The sequence below is a fragment of the Capsella rubella genome, unplaced genomic scaffold, assembly GCF_000375325.1.
Source record: "Capsella rubella cultivar Monte Gargano unplaced genomic scaffold, Caprub1_0 scaffold_6, whole genome shotgun sequence".
In the NCBI taxonomy this organism is placed as follows: domain Eukaryota; kingdom Viridiplantae; phylum Streptophyta; class Magnoliopsida; order Brassicales; family Brassicaceae; genus Capsella; species Capsella rubella.
Genome location: NW_006238918.1, coordinates 2,779,618 through 2,797,277, shown reverse-complemented (window position 1 = coordinate 2,797,277; position 17,660 = coordinate 2,779,618). Strand labels below are relative to the sequence as shown.

At 39.8% G+C, this 17,660-nt stretch overlaps 5 protein-coding genes across 5 annotated transcripts; all 5 read right to left on the bottom strand.

Annotated features, from left to right (window-relative positions):
- Window positions 1–438: 438 nt before the first annotated feature.
- LOC111830166 lies at window positions 439–1,797 on the bottom strand. The gene has a single exon (XM_023781622.1). It carries the CDS (start codon window positions 1,794–1,796, stop codon window positions 516–518), a length of 1,281 nt encoding a protein of 426 aa, XP_023637390.1. The 5' UTR covers window position 1,797; the 3' UTR covers window positions 439–515.
- A 1,090-nt stretch (window positions 1,798–2,887) lies between these two features.
- Window positions 2,888–4,904, bottom strand: LOC111830142 (probable splicing factor 3A subunit 1). The gene is made up of 3 exons (XM_023781511.1): window positions 4,829–4,904; window positions 3,358–4,567; window positions 2,888–3,250 (listed from the first exon to the last, which is right to left on the bottom strand). Exons 2-3 carry the CDS (start codon window positions 4,546–4,548, stop codon window positions 3,017–3,019), a joined length of 1,425 nt encoding a protein of 474 aa, XP_023637279.1. The 5' UTR covers window positions 4,549–4,567; window positions 4,829–4,904; the 3' UTR covers window positions 2,888–3,016.
- Window positions 4,905–5,965: 1,061 nt separating this feature from the next.
- Window positions 5,966–9,248, bottom strand: LOC17881658 (DEAD-box ATP-dependent RNA helicase 25). The gene is made up of 10 exons (XM_006289819.2): window positions 8,902–9,248; window positions 8,587–8,693; window positions 8,397–8,452; window positions 8,068–8,292; window positions 7,489–7,695; window positions 7,330–7,416; window positions 7,146–7,241; window positions 6,854–7,069; window positions 6,576–6,758; window positions 5,966–6,380 (listed from the first exon to the last, which is right to left on the bottom strand). Exons 1-10 carry the CDS (start codon window positions 9,144–9,146, stop codon window positions 6,108–6,110), a joined length of 1,695 nt encoding a protein of 564 aa, XP_006289881.1. The 5' UTR covers window positions 9,147–9,248; the 3' UTR covers window positions 5,966–6,107.
- Window positions 9,249–9,675: 427 nt separating this feature from the next.
- LOC17883215 (DEAD-box ATP-dependent RNA helicase 26) lies at window positions 9,676–13,491 on the bottom strand. Its single transcript, XM_006286388.2, has 10 exons — window positions 12,483–13,491; window positions 12,250–12,356; window positions 11,930–11,985; window positions 11,596–11,820; window positions 11,233–11,439; window positions 11,073–11,159; window positions 10,891–10,986; window positions 10,596–10,811; window positions 10,332–10,514; window positions 9,676–10,061 (listed from the first exon to the last, which is right to left on the bottom strand). The coding sequence occupies exons 1-10, from the start codon at window positions 13,376–13,378 to the stop codon at window positions 9,834–9,836; spliced, it is 2,301 nt and encodes a 766-aa protein (XP_006286450.1). The 5' UTR covers window positions 13,379–13,491; the 3' UTR covers window positions 9,676–9,833.
- A 313-nt stretch (window positions 13,492–13,804) lies between these two features.
- LOC17882860 (uncharacterized protein C57A7.06) lies at window positions 13,805–17,577 on the bottom strand. Its single transcript, XM_023780567.1, has 10 exons — window positions 17,435–17,577; window positions 17,100–17,229; window positions 16,804–16,900; window positions 16,240–16,730; window positions 15,912–16,130; window positions 15,511–15,816; window positions 15,127–15,427; window positions 14,405–14,808; window positions 14,182–14,313; window positions 13,805–14,084 (listed from the first exon to the last, which is right to left on the bottom strand). Exons 1-10 carry the CDS (start codon window positions 17,575–17,577, stop codon window positions 13,956–13,958), a joined length of 2,352 nt encoding a protein of 783 aa, XP_023636335.1. The 3' UTR covers window positions 13,805–13,955.
- Window positions 17,578–17,660: the final 83 nt, after the last annotated feature.

Genomic DNA, 17,660 nt, shown 5'->3' with positions numbered 1-17,660 from the left:
TTTTTTTTCTGTTACCATTCCATCATCACCTTCTTTTCAGTACTCTTTTAATTCTGAGTCCATTTATTGTTTTTCCGGGGAAATTATAAGTTTTAATACTATTCCTAAAATGCTTCATTGCATCTATGTCGTTACTGGCTATATTTCTAAGACCAACATTATCAAGGGGATCTTAGACTTAAAATTTACACCGGAAAAGATCTTGCATAAGATACTTTCCTATGTAAATCTTAGGTCTAAGATCTCCTTGATAATGTTGCCCTAAGCTTTGTTACAGAAGAATTGGATTAGTTAGTCTCAAACCTTTGACAGATTTTGAGATTTTGAGCGCGGTTCGATGATTTTGATGGCATGGCATTTTTAGACCTATATTTGTTTTTGTTTTACCTTGAAAATACACTACCATTGTTGTACGCCTATTTTTGTATTAAAAATCAAAACATAAATTTGGTAGTTCCTTTTGACCAAAAAAATAAAATAAAATTTGTTAGCTCCACATTTGAATCTATGTAAATTTACTGTGCATGCGTAGGATTAGGTGGTGCAGGTGACATCATCCCCAGAGTCTGATTCTGTGATTTACGTAGTAATTCCCTTTTCAAAAACTTTGAAAGGATTTCAGGTGGTAGATGCACCACTGTCTGCTCCACGTTAGCAAAATACTCAAAGGCATGAAAATCGGTCAAAGCCATCTCAGGTCCATCCTCCTGATGCTGCTTTGCAAGCAACTGATCAAGAAGCTTGAAGAAGCCATCAAGAACTTCCCCCGTAGCATCAACATTCGTGACCAGCTTTTGGGAAGGCTTCAGCTTTTGGGAAGGCTTCAACACACTCAAATACGCGAGACAAAGCTCCGCGAAAAAGTCGTGCCTGCTGTCTGTTGGCTTCACAAACTCAAACAGAGGATTCTCAACCACTCTCTTAGTCATTGCCTTTCGAAAATACATCCCATAAACAGCCACAAACTGCGCTGTGAGCTTGATAATATCAACCTCTTTGCGCGTGACAGTGACCTCTAGAGGAAGGAATGCGAACTCGATAGGTGGATGTGGAGGCAGATTACAGTATAGAGGCCAGAGATCGCGGCATTCTGGTGCATCATCATCAGTGGCAAGGACCTGAGCTCCTGAGCTACTGAATCTTGCATTATTCACATTACTGGCCATGCTACTTGTGCTTTCTGAATTGTTTTTCCCCGATAGCAAACCATTGTGTGACAGCTTCAGTTTCATCATTTTCGAAAGGATTTCAGGTGGTAGATGCACCACGGTCTGCTCCACGTTGGCAAAATACTCAAAGGCATGAAAATCAGTCAAAGCCATCTCAAGTCCATCCTCCGGATGCTGCTTTGCAAGCAATTCATCAAGAAGCTTGAAGAAACCATCAACAACTTCCCCTGTAGCATCAACACCCGTGATCAGCTTTTGGGAAGGCTTCAGCTTCTGGGAAGGCTTCAACACACTCAAATACCCGAGACAAAGCTCCGAGTAAAAGTGGTTCCTGCTGTCAGTTGGCTTCACAAACTCAAACAGAGGATTCTCAAGTACTCTCTTCGTCATTGCTCTTCGAAAATACATACCATAAACAGCCACAAACTGTGCTGTGAGCTTGATAATATCAACATCCTTGCGTGTGACAGTGACCTCTAGAGGAAGGAATGCGAATTCGATAGGTGGAGGCGGAGGCAGATCACAGCTTGAAAGCCAGAAATCACAGTAGTTTGGTGAATCATCAGTACATGAGCTCCTGATCATTGCATCAGCGACCCTGGATCTCTCATTCTGCGTAGAGGACATCTTTTTTTTTTTTTGTCTACAACCAGAAACAAAACAAACCCAAAAGAAAAGAAAAAAAAAAACACATTCAAATTATATTCGCTAGAATTTCAACTTTTAACCTAAATTATTGATTATGAAAAAATAGCCTCAGGAAAGAGGAAACCACTGAAATAAACGCAGAGAGTAAATTCATGAATATTCCCATGGGAAAAGGCAAAATAATACTAAGAGAAAAAGATCAATAGTCCTAAAAAAGAAGAGTGACTACTTATTAGGGTTTGGGAGAGAGATAAGAAAAGGAACCACCATACCTTGACTGGGAAGTAAAGAGCGAGAACCGTCCGGACGTCGAGTAGAGGCGGAGATCGTACGGCTTCGAGATGCAAAGCTTGGAAATCGACTACACAAGGAAACGAACCAGAACCCTTTCTTCAATGGGAAGAAACAAACTTAATTCGCGCTAGGGCTTATTTATAAAGTTATTTCAGACCGACTATATATATATATAGTTAAGATAATTGGTTATTCTTTATCTAATAAAAATAAAAGTCAGCTGACCAATAATATATAATCTGCCACATGGATTTTGCTTCAATATTTGAAAGTTAATTAAAAACAATACAACAAAATAATATAAATGCAAAACGAAAAGAAAAATAATTGTTCCCACTAGTATACAATTTCATCAATATTAAAATCATAACAATAAAAATTAATATGGAAATAAGTGATAGATATGTATGTTATTCAAATGTTTTTACTTGATCATATATATAGGGAGGATTTGCTGACTGAAAGATAAATTGTATATTCATAATGTGCCTAGTTTGTTAAGTCAAAGCTCGCATATCTATCATTCCTTAATTAAGACAACTATATGACTTATGAAGAAGATCGGTTTATCAAGGATCAATATAGAGTCTACGCACTATCAATGTTTTGTAATTAAATTAGTAAATGACTTGATTACTGTAATTGGCATTAACACTGTTTACATGCAGTATCCTAGAAAAAACCATACTGGACCAAAAGAGCAGCAGAGATGAGTATTAATGTTACTAAATAGTTGTTTTAAGATTATAGCAGAGACGAAACGTGGGTCTCGGAACTAGCAGTAAATCCAAAAACATTAAACTTAAAAAAAAAGTCACTATAGAGAGAGTTTTTGGCGGCACATTAGAGTATTAAAAGAAGAGTTTGAGAGATTGGAAAAGTATAAATCCCTGCAGCATCCATTCTCAGAGAGACAGTTTTAGGACATGTCCAGCTCTCACGTTGTAGTGTGCAAGTGACTTGCTGTCCTCTAACAACCCGGCTTTCCCACTCAACTCCTGTTTGTCCACTGGAATTTGGATCTCCGCAGCTATTTTCTCCTTCACACTTGCCACGTTTGCCAATAACGACTGCACTGTGATCTCAATGATTATCCCATTGTCGATGCTCAGAACAGAAACGAAGATCCTAGCGGAACCCTGAAAATGTACGACTGCTAATTAGATACAAGTCAAGTCAAGCTAAGCCATTTGAAAGAAACAAAAGAAGAAGAAAACGACAAGTAAAAGTCTGAAGAAAACATCACCGGATGCTGAGCAATGAACTGGTCTTCTGGAACAAGTGCTGGCATAATCCCCCGAGTCTGATCCCGTTGTTGTAGTAATTCCCGTTCCATCACCTTTGAAACGAGTTCAGCTGGTGGTGGTGGCAACACGGTCTGCTCCACGTTAGCAAAGAACTCAAAAGCATGCAAATCAGTCATAGCCATCTCTACTCCGTCCATGTCCTTTTCAGGCACTTGATCAAGAAGCTTGAAGAAACCATCAACAACCTCCTCCGTAGCATCATCAAAATTCGTGATCAGCTTTTGGTAAGGCATCAGCTTTTTGGAAGGCGTCAACACAAATGTATACGCGTAAACAAGCTGCAGGTAAAAACCGAACCTGCTGTCAGTTGGCTCCAAAAACTCAAACAGAGGGTTCTCACACACTCTCTTCGTCAATGCCTTTCCAAAATCAAACCCATAAACAACCACAAACTGCGCTGTGAGCTTGAAAATATCAAACTCCTTGCGGGTGATGGTGATCCCTCGAGGAAGGAGTGCGAACTCGATGGGAATAGGCTTAGGCGACTCACTGAATGGATAGCGGCATTTTGGTGCATCATCAGTAGCTGGAGTGTCAGGTTGAGCATCATCGTCGTCATTCTGAGTAAGCTTCGGGTTCATGAGCATTGAAAGAAAAAAAGGTGATGGTGGTGCAAACACAGTCTGCTCCACGTTAGCAAAATACTCAAAAGCATGCAAATCAGTCATAGACATCTCCACCTCGTCCTCTTTCTTTTCAAGCACGTGATCAAGAAGCTGGAAGAAACCATCAACAACTTCCAGCGTACCATCAACATTCTTGATCAGCTGTTGGTAAGGCATCAGCTTATTGGAAGGCTTCAACACACTTGAATACGCCACAACAAGCTGCATGTAAAAAGGGTGCCTGCTGTCACTTGGCTTCACAAACTCAAACAGAGGGTTCTCACTCTCACACACTCTTTTCGTCAATGCCTCTCCAAAGTTCATCCCATAAACAGTCACAAACTGCGCTGTGAGCTTGAGAACATCAAACTCCTCGCGGGTGATGGTGATCCCTGGAGGAAGGAATGCGAACTTGATAGATGGACGTGGACACTGAGGCATGGTAGCACTGGATGGAAACCGAAGATAGCAGCCTTTGAGTTCCTCGTCAGAAAAGCAAAATGACTTACAAGGACCTGCCAACATTTTTTCCCTTCTTTTGGGTCTACAAAACAAATACCAAAGAAACATTCAAATCAGATACGATACAAGTACAATTTGTAACCTAACCTATTTGCTGTTGAGAAAAACTAGTCAGCGCAAATCAACAATCAAATCTACTGAGATCAAGGCATAGATGAATATTCCCATGGGAGAAAGTAAATACCCTAAGAGAAAGAGATCGATAGCCCTAAAAAGAAGAGGAATCGGTGACGCGAGCGACTAATTAGGGTTTCGGAGAGATAAGAAAAAGGAACCACTGTACCTTAATCGGATTGGGAAGAACGAAAGGCTTCGAGATCTAAAGCTTGGATATCAATGAAACGTAGAAGATACTTTCGTGCTTGAGAAGAAATTAAATAAACTTAGCGCTAGGCAGACTATATATATATAGTTAATAACCTACAAGTCACCTGACCAATAACAATCCACCACATGGATTTTGCTTCAATATTTTTTAAAAAAATTAAATAAATAAATATAAGAGATGATCTGTTTCATCAAGCACAAGGACTTTCACACCGTCAACAATGTTGCAGATCCGGAAGTGTTGTCGGTATGGTCTTTAAGCCTTCAGGGTGTAGCCACGAGAATATGTTATTATATAACAAACATTATATAACAAACATACAGAGACAATTTTACCCAAAAAAAAAAAAAAGAAAAACAGAGACAAAGATCACCATCTCTGCAGCCAGTTTGATGCAAAAAAAATGTGGCTGCTCTATTGGTGTTCTGTTCTGTATAAGGAAAAGCTTGTCGTTGCATTTGCAGCCATAGACGAACTTACCATTTTCAGCTTGCCTTCTCTGTGTTTTTTTTTTTTGGCTCCTTTAGGGTTTAGTAGAGCTTTTCAAGTTACAACAAAAAGGCATAGCCTTATGGTATGGTGAAGGCAAAGCTTGAGTGGAAACATGGTGTTTTGGTTTTGCTGTTTTCTGTTACCATTCATCATCACCTTCTTTTCAGTACTCTTTGATTCTAAGGTTCCATCTTTTTGTTCTTTTTTTTTTCCTGGGAAATTACAAGTTTTATTAACTTTTCCTAAAATGCTTCATTACATCTATGACTGATTTGGTTAGTGGCTAATATTCCGAAGTTTTGTTACTGAAGAATTGGATCACTTAGGCTAAACCTTATTTACAAGTTGTCACTTATATCACTTTGATTGAATATTGAGATATTGAGGAGTGCGGTTTGATAATTTCGATGGCATAGCATATCTTTGTTTTCCCACCACTATGCATGGTAAACATTAGGTGAGTCAACATTTGAATTTACAGAATTACTTAGAGAAGAAAGTCAGCTCTCATATTCAGCAGATCCAGGGGATCCAAAAATACTATGGATCATAAATCCAAAATTGCTTAGCTGTAAAAAAGAACATGACAACATAATCTTCTTACAAAAAATACCTTCATAAGAAGGTAACTTTTATAGATTTTGAATAATTAGAAAGTCAAAACTGTTAAACAAGAATAACAAGAGATCATACCTTTAAGAGCAATATGATTTCAAAACAAAACATACCACTAAAACAAAATCTAGCGGGAACGATAATTTCTCTTTGTCTTTTTCTTGTCAAAACCAGGAGCGATTCTAAGACCAGGAACGTTTTTGAGACCCATCTTGCCAAGAACATTTATAGGGATAGCTGGAGGGATGCTAAGTCCCATACTGCGGCTAAACTCATTAGCTAACTCCACCAGTCTGGTTGTGTCTCTTGCAATCTTCTTCTGTGATTTGTAGTAACCCAACCACGCCTGATATGCTGCCTCCTTGTTCGTCATTTCCACTTGGCTAAGTCCTTTCTGCACCTGATTTTAACATGTTTTCTCCCATTCATCAATGCTCACTCGAGTCACATACTCTTAAAAATCTATTTTAAACATTAGGTACTTGCATTCCAATACAGTTTAGTATAGTACTCTGGTTGAATAGAATTTTAGAAAGCCTTGCCAAGTTCAGTAGAAAGGTAATGCTAAGTTTGCAATAGTATTGAAGAAGCATACCTTTTTCACAGCCTCATGGTCTATTGGCGGTAAAGAAGTCTGTGTGATGGGCAAGTCTTTAACAGAAGATAAAAAGTACTCTTCCCACGGTGCCAACAATAGTACACCTTCTCCTTCCTTACCTTTCCGCCCAGTTCTGCCAAGTCTATGTATATATTGTTCCCTGTCTGATGGCAATCCCATCTACAAAAGCAACATATAAACAACAACTTCAGTAAAAACCATTGAATTTTTAGCTACTGTGCAATCCCATGATGGAAAACAACTATATGGATTACCTGTACGACTAAGGACACATCAGGGTAATCAACACCACGAGCAGATACATCCGATGTTACAAGGATAATACTCTTGGACTTGCGGAACTCATCAGAAACTCTTGTTCTATAACTCTGCGGTTTTCTAGAATGGATCTCTCTGACGTTCATGCATAGCTTACCAAGCAGATCAGCCACCAGTCTTGTAACCATAGCAGTTGTACAGAAAATGATAATCTGCAACAACAAGGAAATCATGTTAAACCAGAAGTACAGTGGGTGATTCACAATGGCACTGGAGGAACATTATTACCTTATAGCCCACATTATCTGCGATGTGTTGTTTCAGAAGACCATAGAGAAGCGAGAAATGTCTATCCAATGATGCAATCATGTACATTTGTGTTACCTGGGAGATAAAACAAACATATGAAACCAATAACATCCAATCATATGCAGGCCATTTGTTCAAATGAACTTAAAAAGCAATGTTTTACCTTCTGATGCGTCTCCCCAGCCCCCTCTTGAACACAATTGACGAATTCATGATCCCGTTTCAGAGCAACATGGCATATTTGGCGGACCTTGATACAAAAAAACACAATTCAAGATTCCAACCCAAAAGTGAGACCTTTGTGCAAGAAACTGACACTTACCTCTTCAGGTACCGTGGCGGAAAATAAAAATGTCTGTCTCTCCTTAGGAACAGCAGCTATTATCCTCTCAATATCCCTTCGGAAACCCATGTCCAAGAGATGATCAGCTTCATCAAGCACAAGGACTTTCACACCCATCAACCTGGTTGCAAATCCGGAAGTGTTGTCGATATGGTCTTTAAGCCTTCCAGGTGTAGCCACGAGAATCTGTGATTGTGAAAATATGTTATTATTTTTAAATATACAGAGACAAAGATCACCATCTCTGCAGCCACTTGATGGAAAAGGATATAAATGCATAAGAGGCTAAATCAAGGAACATATCCTCTGATTGAAAACAATCCTAACCTGAACGGGAAAACACATTCTTACATTCTTTTTTTAACTACCACATCTTGTTCTTAACAATCCAAAACATGAGCCCATATTGTTCTAGCGAAGGACAACCAATTCAGTTAAAAAAAAAAAAAATGCAACTCTCTTGGTCAGATAACAAGTTTCATCTTAGAAGTCCAGCTCAACGGTAATGCAAGATTTGCTTAGAAATATGTTTACATTACCACACATGGAAAATTTTACCTGGCATGGACTCTTTTGCATGCGCCTTTGCTCTGTAGGAAGCTTTGTGCCTCCTATCACAACTTGAACACCAATAGATGGGTGATACTTCAGCAAGATGTTTGCTTCTGCAGCAGCTTGACAAGCAAGTTCCCGAGTAGGGCATACCACAAGCACAATAATTGGGGGATGCCTATTATCCCGGCTTGCAGGGGGAGATTTGATAACAGCTTCAATTGATGGAAGCTTCAATATAAACATCAACGTTAAGAACAAATCCCCAACTGAAGGCCTGATAAAATACTAACTGACCAACTTAATGCATGAAATCAGAGGGTAGGCTGTCTCACCAAGAACGCAACAGTTTTCCCAGTGCCTGTTTTGGCCTTGGCTAGGACATCTTTACCTGGAAAACCAAGGAGTTAAGAGATTAGAGGAACAATATACAATCAGCCAAATGTTAAGTCATGAAAAAACATGAGCAATACTGAAGAAAGATGCCTTATAAGCAACTCCAACGAGAATGAAAGAAAAGTTCACCTTTGAGAATGAGAGGAAGAGTAGCCTCCTGTACAACAGTCATTGTCTTAAATCCAGCATCCGCGATTGCTTTTAGCGATAATGGAGACAGAGGGAACTGATCAAATCTGTAAAACCATTTTACCATAAGGAGAATACTCAATCAAACAGCAATATATGGTCAAAGCAAGTCACATACAGAAGAACAGCTCTAAAGCAATCTCCTCACATGCATAACACAGAAAGAGAATAAATTGTAGCTTCAATTACAATGCAATTGATACTAAGAGAGTTCAATTACATACTCTTTAGTTGAAAGAAAAGCTAAAAATGTACCTTGTCTTAGACAAATAAGAATCTGAAGTTTTAGGAATTTGAGCCTCCACAGGCTTAGTAGAAGCTGCTTTCTTAATAAGAGGCTCGTCAACATCAGATTGGCCTTCTCTTCCTCTCTTTGGAACTCTATTGTTGTTCTCCTTGACTAGTTTTACCGAGTCATCTTCGTCACTGGTGAGCTTTTTCAAATGTTTAGCGCGAAGCTCCCGTCTCTTCTTACCGGATTTGGGTCCATCAGAGTTCATGGAAACGAGAGGAGGAAAAGATGGAAGAGAACGATGAAGCCTATACCTTAACCTGTAAGGCTCTGTAACTACCAAGTTCCCGCCGTCGGTAAATTTAGGGTTTAAAAGGTTTTGTAGGAAAACACAATTTTAGGGCTTAAGGGTATATCAGAGAAGAGAGAGTGGCCCAAAAATATCAACAGATTAAAAAAAACGGCATGTAGTTTGCTCTCATTGCTTTCAAATGTGTATTGATATCAGAAACATCTTTAACTTAATTGAAGGAAAATGGTTGAAATTTTTTACGATCTTCATAACTGTCCAAAACCAAATAGCCATTTGCCTAAAACTTTGTGATCATGAAAGCTTAGAACTGTAGTTTCCATATTTTCAAAAACAATGTAGGGTGCTTATGTTATCGATTTAATGAAAGATAACAATATGAGTCATATGATGGTCTCTCTTTATGTTTAGGGGAAAAAAAAAACACTGTATATCCAACAAAAAAAACTTTTTCATTTATAGTGAAAAACAAAATACTCATGGTAACTAAGCCATTACAAACAAAACATTTTCATAAGGTAACTTTTATCGGATTTCTTTAGTTAGAAAGTTTAAACTCGGAAGTGTAGCAAGGATGACAAGAGATTACACTTACAAAGCATTAAAGTTTTAAGACCAAAGCAAATCACTAGATAATAAAAAATTCTACTTGGTTCTAATACCAGGAACGTTTTTGAGACCCATCTTGCCAAGAACATTTTTTGGGATAGCTGGTGGGCTGTCAAGTCCCATGCTGCGGCTAAACTCATTGGCTAACTCTACTAATCTGGTCGTGTCTCGTGCTATCATCTTCTGAGATTTGTAGTAACCCAACCACGCCTGATACGCCGCCTCCTTGTTCTTCATTTCCACTTGGCTAAGCCCTTTCTGCACCTGGATTCAACAAATTTCTTATACCCATTAATACTCACAAAAGTTACATACTTTTGAAAAATCTTAGGTTCTGACTTCAAAGATTTTTTGTGTTGTGTCAGGTGAAGGTCGATCCTAAACACTGGCATTTGTTTACAGATTCAAATTCAGAACCACATTCCGCAGTCCTTCTGAGTTGCTAGAATATATAGGATACCAAAGACTTGCCAGGTTCAGTAGAATCACAATTTTATGCGAGTTCACTTTATTATATGATATGAAAAAGCTTACCCTTTTCACAGCCTCTGGGTCTATTGGAGGTAGAGGAGACTTGGTGATGGGTAGGTCTTTAACAGATGACATGAAGTACTCTTCCCATGGTGCCAATAATAATACTCCTTCCCCTTCCTTACCTTTCCGCCCGGTTCTGCCAAGTCTATGAATATACTGTTCCCTGTCTGATGGCAATCCCATCTGCAAAAGCAAACAACTTCAGTACAGATATAGAGATAAAAAATTTAGTTGCAGAACAATTCTGTGTCGGAAAACTGTTACCTGTACGACTAAGGACACATCAGGGTAATCGACACCACGAGCAGATACATCGGATGTGACAAGGATAATACCCTTGGACTTGCGGAACTCATCAGAAACTCTTGTTCTGTAACTCTGCGGCTTTCTAGAATGGATCTCTCTGACGTTCAGGCTTAGCTGACTAAGCAGATCAGCCACCAATCTTGTCACCATAGCAGTTGTACAGAAAATAATAACCTGCAACAGCAAGCAGATTGTGTTAGTTCAGAAATACAGACATTGGTGATTCACAGTGGCAATAGAGAAACAATGTTACCTTATAGTCAACATTATCTGCGATGTGTTCTTTAAGAAGCACATATAGGAGCGAGAAATGTCTATCCAGTGATGCAATCATGTACATTTGTGTGACCTGGGAGATATAACAGACATAAGAAATTGATAAATCCAAGCATACGGCAGGTCATCCACTCAAATCAACCTAAAGAAATCTTTTACCTTTTGATGCGTCTCCCCAGTACCCTCTTGAACACAATTGATGAACTCATGATCTCGTTTCAGAGCAACATGGCATATTTGGCGGACCTTGACACCAAAAAATACAGTTCAAGATTTCAACCCAAAAATGAGAGCCTATGTACAAGAAACTGACACTTACCTCTTCCGGTACAGTGGCAGAAAATAAAAATGTTTGTCTCTGCTTAGGAACAGCAGCAATTATCCTCTCAATGTCCCTTCGAAAACCCATGTCCAAGAGATGATCAGCTTCATCAAGCACAAGGACTTTCACACCCATCAACCTTGTAGCAAATCCAGATGTGTTCTCAATATGGTCTTTGAGCCTTCCGGGTGTAGCCACGAGTATCTGAGAGTGTTCAAATATGTGATTATTAATCAATATAAAAAGCAGCTCAGTGTAACTGCACCCATCTGAACAACCAAACTTAAAGGAAGAGCAAAATTTACTCAGAATTAACTTCACGTTAATACACATAGATTGGCAAAAGAGATCTCTTATAACCTGGCAAGGATTCGTTTGCATACGCCTTTGCTCTGTCGGAAGCTTTGTGCCTCCAATCACAACTTGAACTCCAATAGATGGGTGATACTTCAGCAAGGTGTTTGCTTCTGCAGCAGCTTGACTGGCAAGTTCCCGAGTAGGGCATACCACAAGCACAATAATTGGGGGTTGCCTGTTATCCCGACTTGGAGGAGGAGATTTAATAACAGCTTCAATTGATGGAAGCTAGAAGTAAACATTAACAATAAGAAGTAAGAACAGATCCCAATCGAAGGCCGGTCAATTCTTAACTGACCAACTTATATCAAAGAACCCAGATGGTATAATATCTTACCAAAAAAGCAACGGTTTTCCCAGTGCCTGTTTTTGCCTTCGCAAGGACATCTTTACCTGGAAGACAGAGCCCAGAAGAAACCAAGGATTCAACGAGGATTTTAAACAATCAAGCTACAAAATGGAAGTAATGGCAAAATTGAGGAATCCGGAAGACAGATACACAAGTTTCTAAGTTGTCTTAGAAAAACCTATTGGCTATTGCAAAAATGATCTTTAAAAGCTTGTGAGATGGCGTCAATTAGAAATTGTCAATAAATCTCTAAACGAAGGTGTATTTCTAGTTTGCCTTGTAAACAAGACTCATGAAGAAAAGTTCACCTTGGAGAATGATAGGGAGAGTAGCCTCCTGCACAACAGTCATTGTCTCAAATCCCGCATCCTTGATGGCTTTTAGCGATAAGGGAGACAGTGGGAATTGATCAAATCTGTAAACCATTTACCATATAGAGTATTATCAACCAAACAGCACTAAATGGTCAAATTTAGTCAGATACAGAACTGAAGCAATCTCCTCACATGTAAAGATAGATAAAAATTGAAAAATAATGTACCTTGTCTTAGACAAGTAAGAATCTGAAGTTTTGACATGGTCACTCCTTGGCTTTTCAGTCTCTCCAGCCTTGGCAGAAGCCGCTTTCTTAATAAGAGGCACATCATGTTCATCATCCTCATCAGTACTATCTTCACTAAGCAAATCATCGATGTTTCCCAATACACCCCTCTTCTCATCCTCGTCACTACTATCGTCCTCTTCCTGTCTTAAAACTCTAGTTTGTTTCCCCAAGCCCTTGTTGTTTTCCAAACCTCGATCTCTCCTAAACCCTGAATCTACATTTCTCTCATTCCTTCCACGAAAAGACGACTCACTACTCTTTCCTTGAATACGACCGTTCCTTGCACCTTCTCGATCACCTAACCGCTTGTTCCTGAATGAATCAGCTGGCTCGCCGGTGGTTCTCCTCCTGTTCGAACCCCCAAACCTATCCATCTCACCCTCCTTTCCCCTTCTCGCGCCACCGAACCTATCAGATTGGCCTTCCCTTCCCCTCCTTGGACCCCTATTGCTGTCCCTGTCCACGGTTCTACGAACCACCTCTGGACCCGAGTTATCTTCGTCGCTTGTGAACTTCCCACGCGAAGAGCTAGTCCTCAAATCGCTCACCCAATCACTAAGCTCTGCCTCATCCTCAATCAAACTCTTTGACGCGCGAATCTCTCCTCCAGCTCCCCTCCGCCGCCCGAATTCTGCTTGGGATCTCTCCGGTCGGGTTGAAAAACTGACCCGGGAACCTAATCCAATATACTTTAATCTAAAAGGAAATGCTTTAGATAGAACAGGGACGGAACGAAATGAATAGATAAGGGCGCCAGAATTCATGGAAGGGAGACGAGTACAAGGAAGAGAATGAGTAATGAAACGTACACCGAGAGGGAACTTCAAGGACATATCTTGGACCTGTAACTACCAAGTTCCCGTCGTCGGTGACCGGAGAGGATTTGAAGATAAGGAGGAGAAGAGTCGCAAAAATGTCGAGAGGGTTTTACAGCATAAACGATAAGGGTTTTAAAGGGATAGGAAATGAAGCAGAGAACTGGTACTAACGATGACGTTTTAGCACAGCAGACTATAAACGGTTTGTAGTTTGCTCCCATTGCGAATAACAAAAACGCTACGTTGTTTTTGAAACTATAGGGCTCAATTGTTTGGGAAGTCTTGATTAGCCCATAAAAAGCCCGATAAGAAACCCAAAAGGATGCTATCAAATTATGCTAAACCGATTTGAGAGGCAAACCGGTAGTTGAACCAAAGGAAATTGTGTCACAACCGCAACCCGTGCAGCAGAACCGAAAATAACCAAGGTGGAGGTGGGAATATGGTGATTGATGAACAAGGATTTGAAAGCAACAAAATGCTCTTTTATAAATAAGACAATAATATGTTTAAGAATGCAAGATCTTTGGTCCTTTACTTGGACATGGACTTGACTTTTGCTTTGACTTCTATTGGTGGTCTAACTTGCTAGCTACCCCTTTTTGGGTTTTTTGTTTTTCCGTTTCTGATGGCTATGAGGGTGTTCTTCATCCACAGTCTCATTCGGATCTACTTCCTCAAACTTGACAGGTTTAATGATCACGCCAGCTTTCTTTACAACCTGCATACACAAGTTAAATCGTCACAGGGTTTTAAGATAGTTCAACAATTTGCGAAATGGGTACACGACTAATGTAAACAAAGTAATGAAAAATAACCTCAGGTCGGTTTAGATCTCCAACAATAGTTGTGGGGTTGAACTCGGGGCCTATAGGCATACGCATACTATGTTCGAACACTTCATTGGATGTGTAAGGGAAAGGTAAACTCTTTGTATGAAGTTTCTCAGCCTGAAAAATATTAGATAATGTCATCAAATTATGAATATACAGAGGAAGGAATAGGCATATTAAGTGAGACACTACAGGCTACAGCACAGACCTTTTTATAGACTTTTTCTGATATGATAACATGTCTGAGACGACCGTCCTTCCTTTTTTCGAGAGCTTCTTCTCTCCTTTTCTTGTCATCTTCGTGTTCTCTAAACATGCATTGAGGTAAACCTCTCTTGTTTTGGATACTGGTCCATTGTCCCCAACCAGGAACTCGAATTGGTTTTTCGGGTTCAGGAACTTCCTGATTTAGTACTTCTTGCTTATCCTTGTCGAATTCACCTACAACATCATCACCAGCAAAAGCACGACTTACAAGCTCTGCTTGACAAGGGATCTCTTTGGTTCCCTTTGAACAACCTCTCAAAATCCCATCAACCATTTGCTCTGCTTCACTCTCTGAATCATCATCACTCGATTCCGTTGTGATATAAAGGTTCGAAACCTTTTTGTCTTGGGACTGTGAAATGGGTACATGCGTCTTTGAAGCTGTTTTGGATTCTGCGTCTTTGCAGCCTGTCATCTGCATTACATACAAAAAGGAGTTTAATACAAGATGATACACACACAAAAAAAAAGACCAAGTCTGATAAGTATATTTTTTACAAAGCAAACCTTCTTCCAGTAGCCTGATGCAAATAAGGCTACATCAAATGTTGTCTTTGATGCTGAGTTTCTAGTAACATCATCCAGCTTCTGCAGTAAATTAAACAAAAGATGCTTAAATCACAGATTTCGAAAGGGAGAGAAGAAAGAACCATTATGACTAACCGAATGGTACCTCTGTTTCCATAATAGTTTCAGTGTTTCTAGCAGGTGAAGCATTATCTTTTACAGCCTCTAAATCATTATCTTCCGTATCATTGTCACTACTACCACTGTTATCAAAAAAATTGTCTGATTCCTTTTTAGATCCTTTTGGAGTTTCTCCCCCAAATACTCTTCTACCACCAACATTAGTGGACTTTCTAGAGTTTTCTGCTCCAACGGAGTTCCCCAACTCTTCATACTCCTCAACTGCACGTTTAGCTTCTTCTTTAGCTTCCTCGTTTTTCTTTTCCACAGCCCGAGTCTGACCAAACCAAAAACATGAATGACCGAAAAAATCAGAATAAAAGTAATCAAAGTATTTTGAGAAAACAAAGCAATAGTTACCATGAAAGGTAATGCCATAGCACCAGAAATGGGCACTTCATCATCTTCCACAGCTTTCAGTGTCTTCTCCTTTGCTTTAGCTATCAATTTACAAGTATCCTGATCTGAACCATCATCCAACTCTGCATCGCTCTCATCACTACTACTTTCATCTTTTTTGGAGTTCATCTTTCTGGACAAAGTAGCATTAATCTGAAGTTGTTCAGAAATAGCTGCCCGAGTTCCATCGTATTTCCTATTCAGTCCAAGCCTTACCATCCGCTTGGGCCATCTTCCTGTGTTTTTGTGCTTTAAAGTCATACGTTCCTGCATAAATAAACAAAATAAGACAACTATCACTGTTTTTTTAACAGTGTCTTGATGAAAAAGTCTGTGAAGTGAAGAGAAAATATAAAAATCACCTCTACTCGTCTAATCTCCTGCTTCTTAGCCTCTTCTTTGGCCATTGCCGGGTCCATTATTGCTCCAACCCCCGATTTCTTCAGATCTTTGTTTTTAAGGCGATGATAAATTTTAGACTTAATCTTCTTGATTCGTTTACTTTTCAAGTCAACACGGAAGAGCATGCTCCGCATCTTAGCAATGTGGTTGTGTTTCTTGATGTGATCTTCCATAGATACCTACAACGTCAAAATTTATTCAAAACAGTTACATTAGATATCCAAATAAGCTAAGTTTCAATGCCACATAATTTCTAAGTCAAGAAAGCTGTGTGCAGGGAATGAACTCAAAACTTGCCTCGTTCAATTCAAGAAGCATAGCGCCATCTTCTTTGTCAGCCTCCCAAATCTCATGATCACCGAGTAGAGAAGCCATCTTCATCTCAAATTCAGTCCTGGGCTGAAATTTTGATGCTATTGCACCAACCGTAGAGTAACCAACATTAACATCTTGGTTAAAGTAAACAGTTGTTGCCTCTCTTTTCCTCTTTACCTGGGACACCCACTTACTAAACACCTCGTCAACTAGTCTTTTCACTGCACCCCGTTCCAGTCTTTCTTGTTCTGGCATTGGCAGAGGAGCATGAACAAGAGATTGAATATCTTTTCGCATCCGGAAGACCCTCTCAGATAGTTGGCTATATCCAGGTTTCCCTTGAAGAGGCTCTAAAAGGTCTTCCATTGTGATGAGGGATTTGCCCTCCAGAACATCACGGGTAGGATTAAATTCAGACTCTGGATATGGTTCAGTGAAGAGTACATGTTTTTTTTTACTCTCTCCTGAACAAAAAAAAAAGAATATAAACAGCTTACAAATGCAATGAACATAAGATAGAAGCAAGACTCTGTCTACCTTGAAAGGCTGCACTTGGCATTCCAGTGATGGCTTGCAACATCCGTCTGTGTCTATCATCATCATCATCATCATCTTCTGACTCCACGTTTTCATCCTTCGTTGGAAAAATATAAACAGAAATAAAAACCTCGAACTCTTTAAAAGGCAGTCTCCTTTAAAACAACTTTTAACCTAAATTATTACGTGTTACCCAAACAACTCTAAACCTAAAGTCAAACTCCTACAGTGACGGCGATGAGATAGAGAATCGACCGCGGAATATTTACGAACTAGAAAGACTTTAAAAAACAAACCTCGAAGTCCTCAGGAAGCTCAAACTCGTAGTTATTAACGCGGTCATAACGGTGGTTTTTCTTAGATTCCTCTTCAGCCACACCTTCTTCGTACTCGTACAAATCGCAGTCATCGGAATCGATATCGGCCCTGTTCGTTTGGTAGCCGCAGGTACCTGCGGCTGCGGCGGCGGCAAAAACTGTTGTTCGTTTGGCTACCGCAGGTTGCCGCAGCGGCGAACGCAACCTTCTGCGATTAAAAATTTTGAACGTCGATTTGATTTAGCGACCAAAAACGTTGCGTTCGCCGCAACCGCTACCGCTGCCGCTGCCGCAACCGCCTGCGGCGACCAAACGAACATGCCCGATCGCCAAAGTGTAACGGACGTGTCTCATGAGCAATGGTCTTGAGTAGTGAGTTCGGTAAGTGAGGTCCTGATCTCCTCTTCTTTTCATTAGCTAGGTTTTTGAAACTATGTTTCCTCTCCTCTCCTCTCATGACTACTGACTCTCTCTGTTTTTTTTTTCCAACTAGTCGAGATCAAAAGAGACAGGCACTTTATGTCGGGGATTCTCACCCTA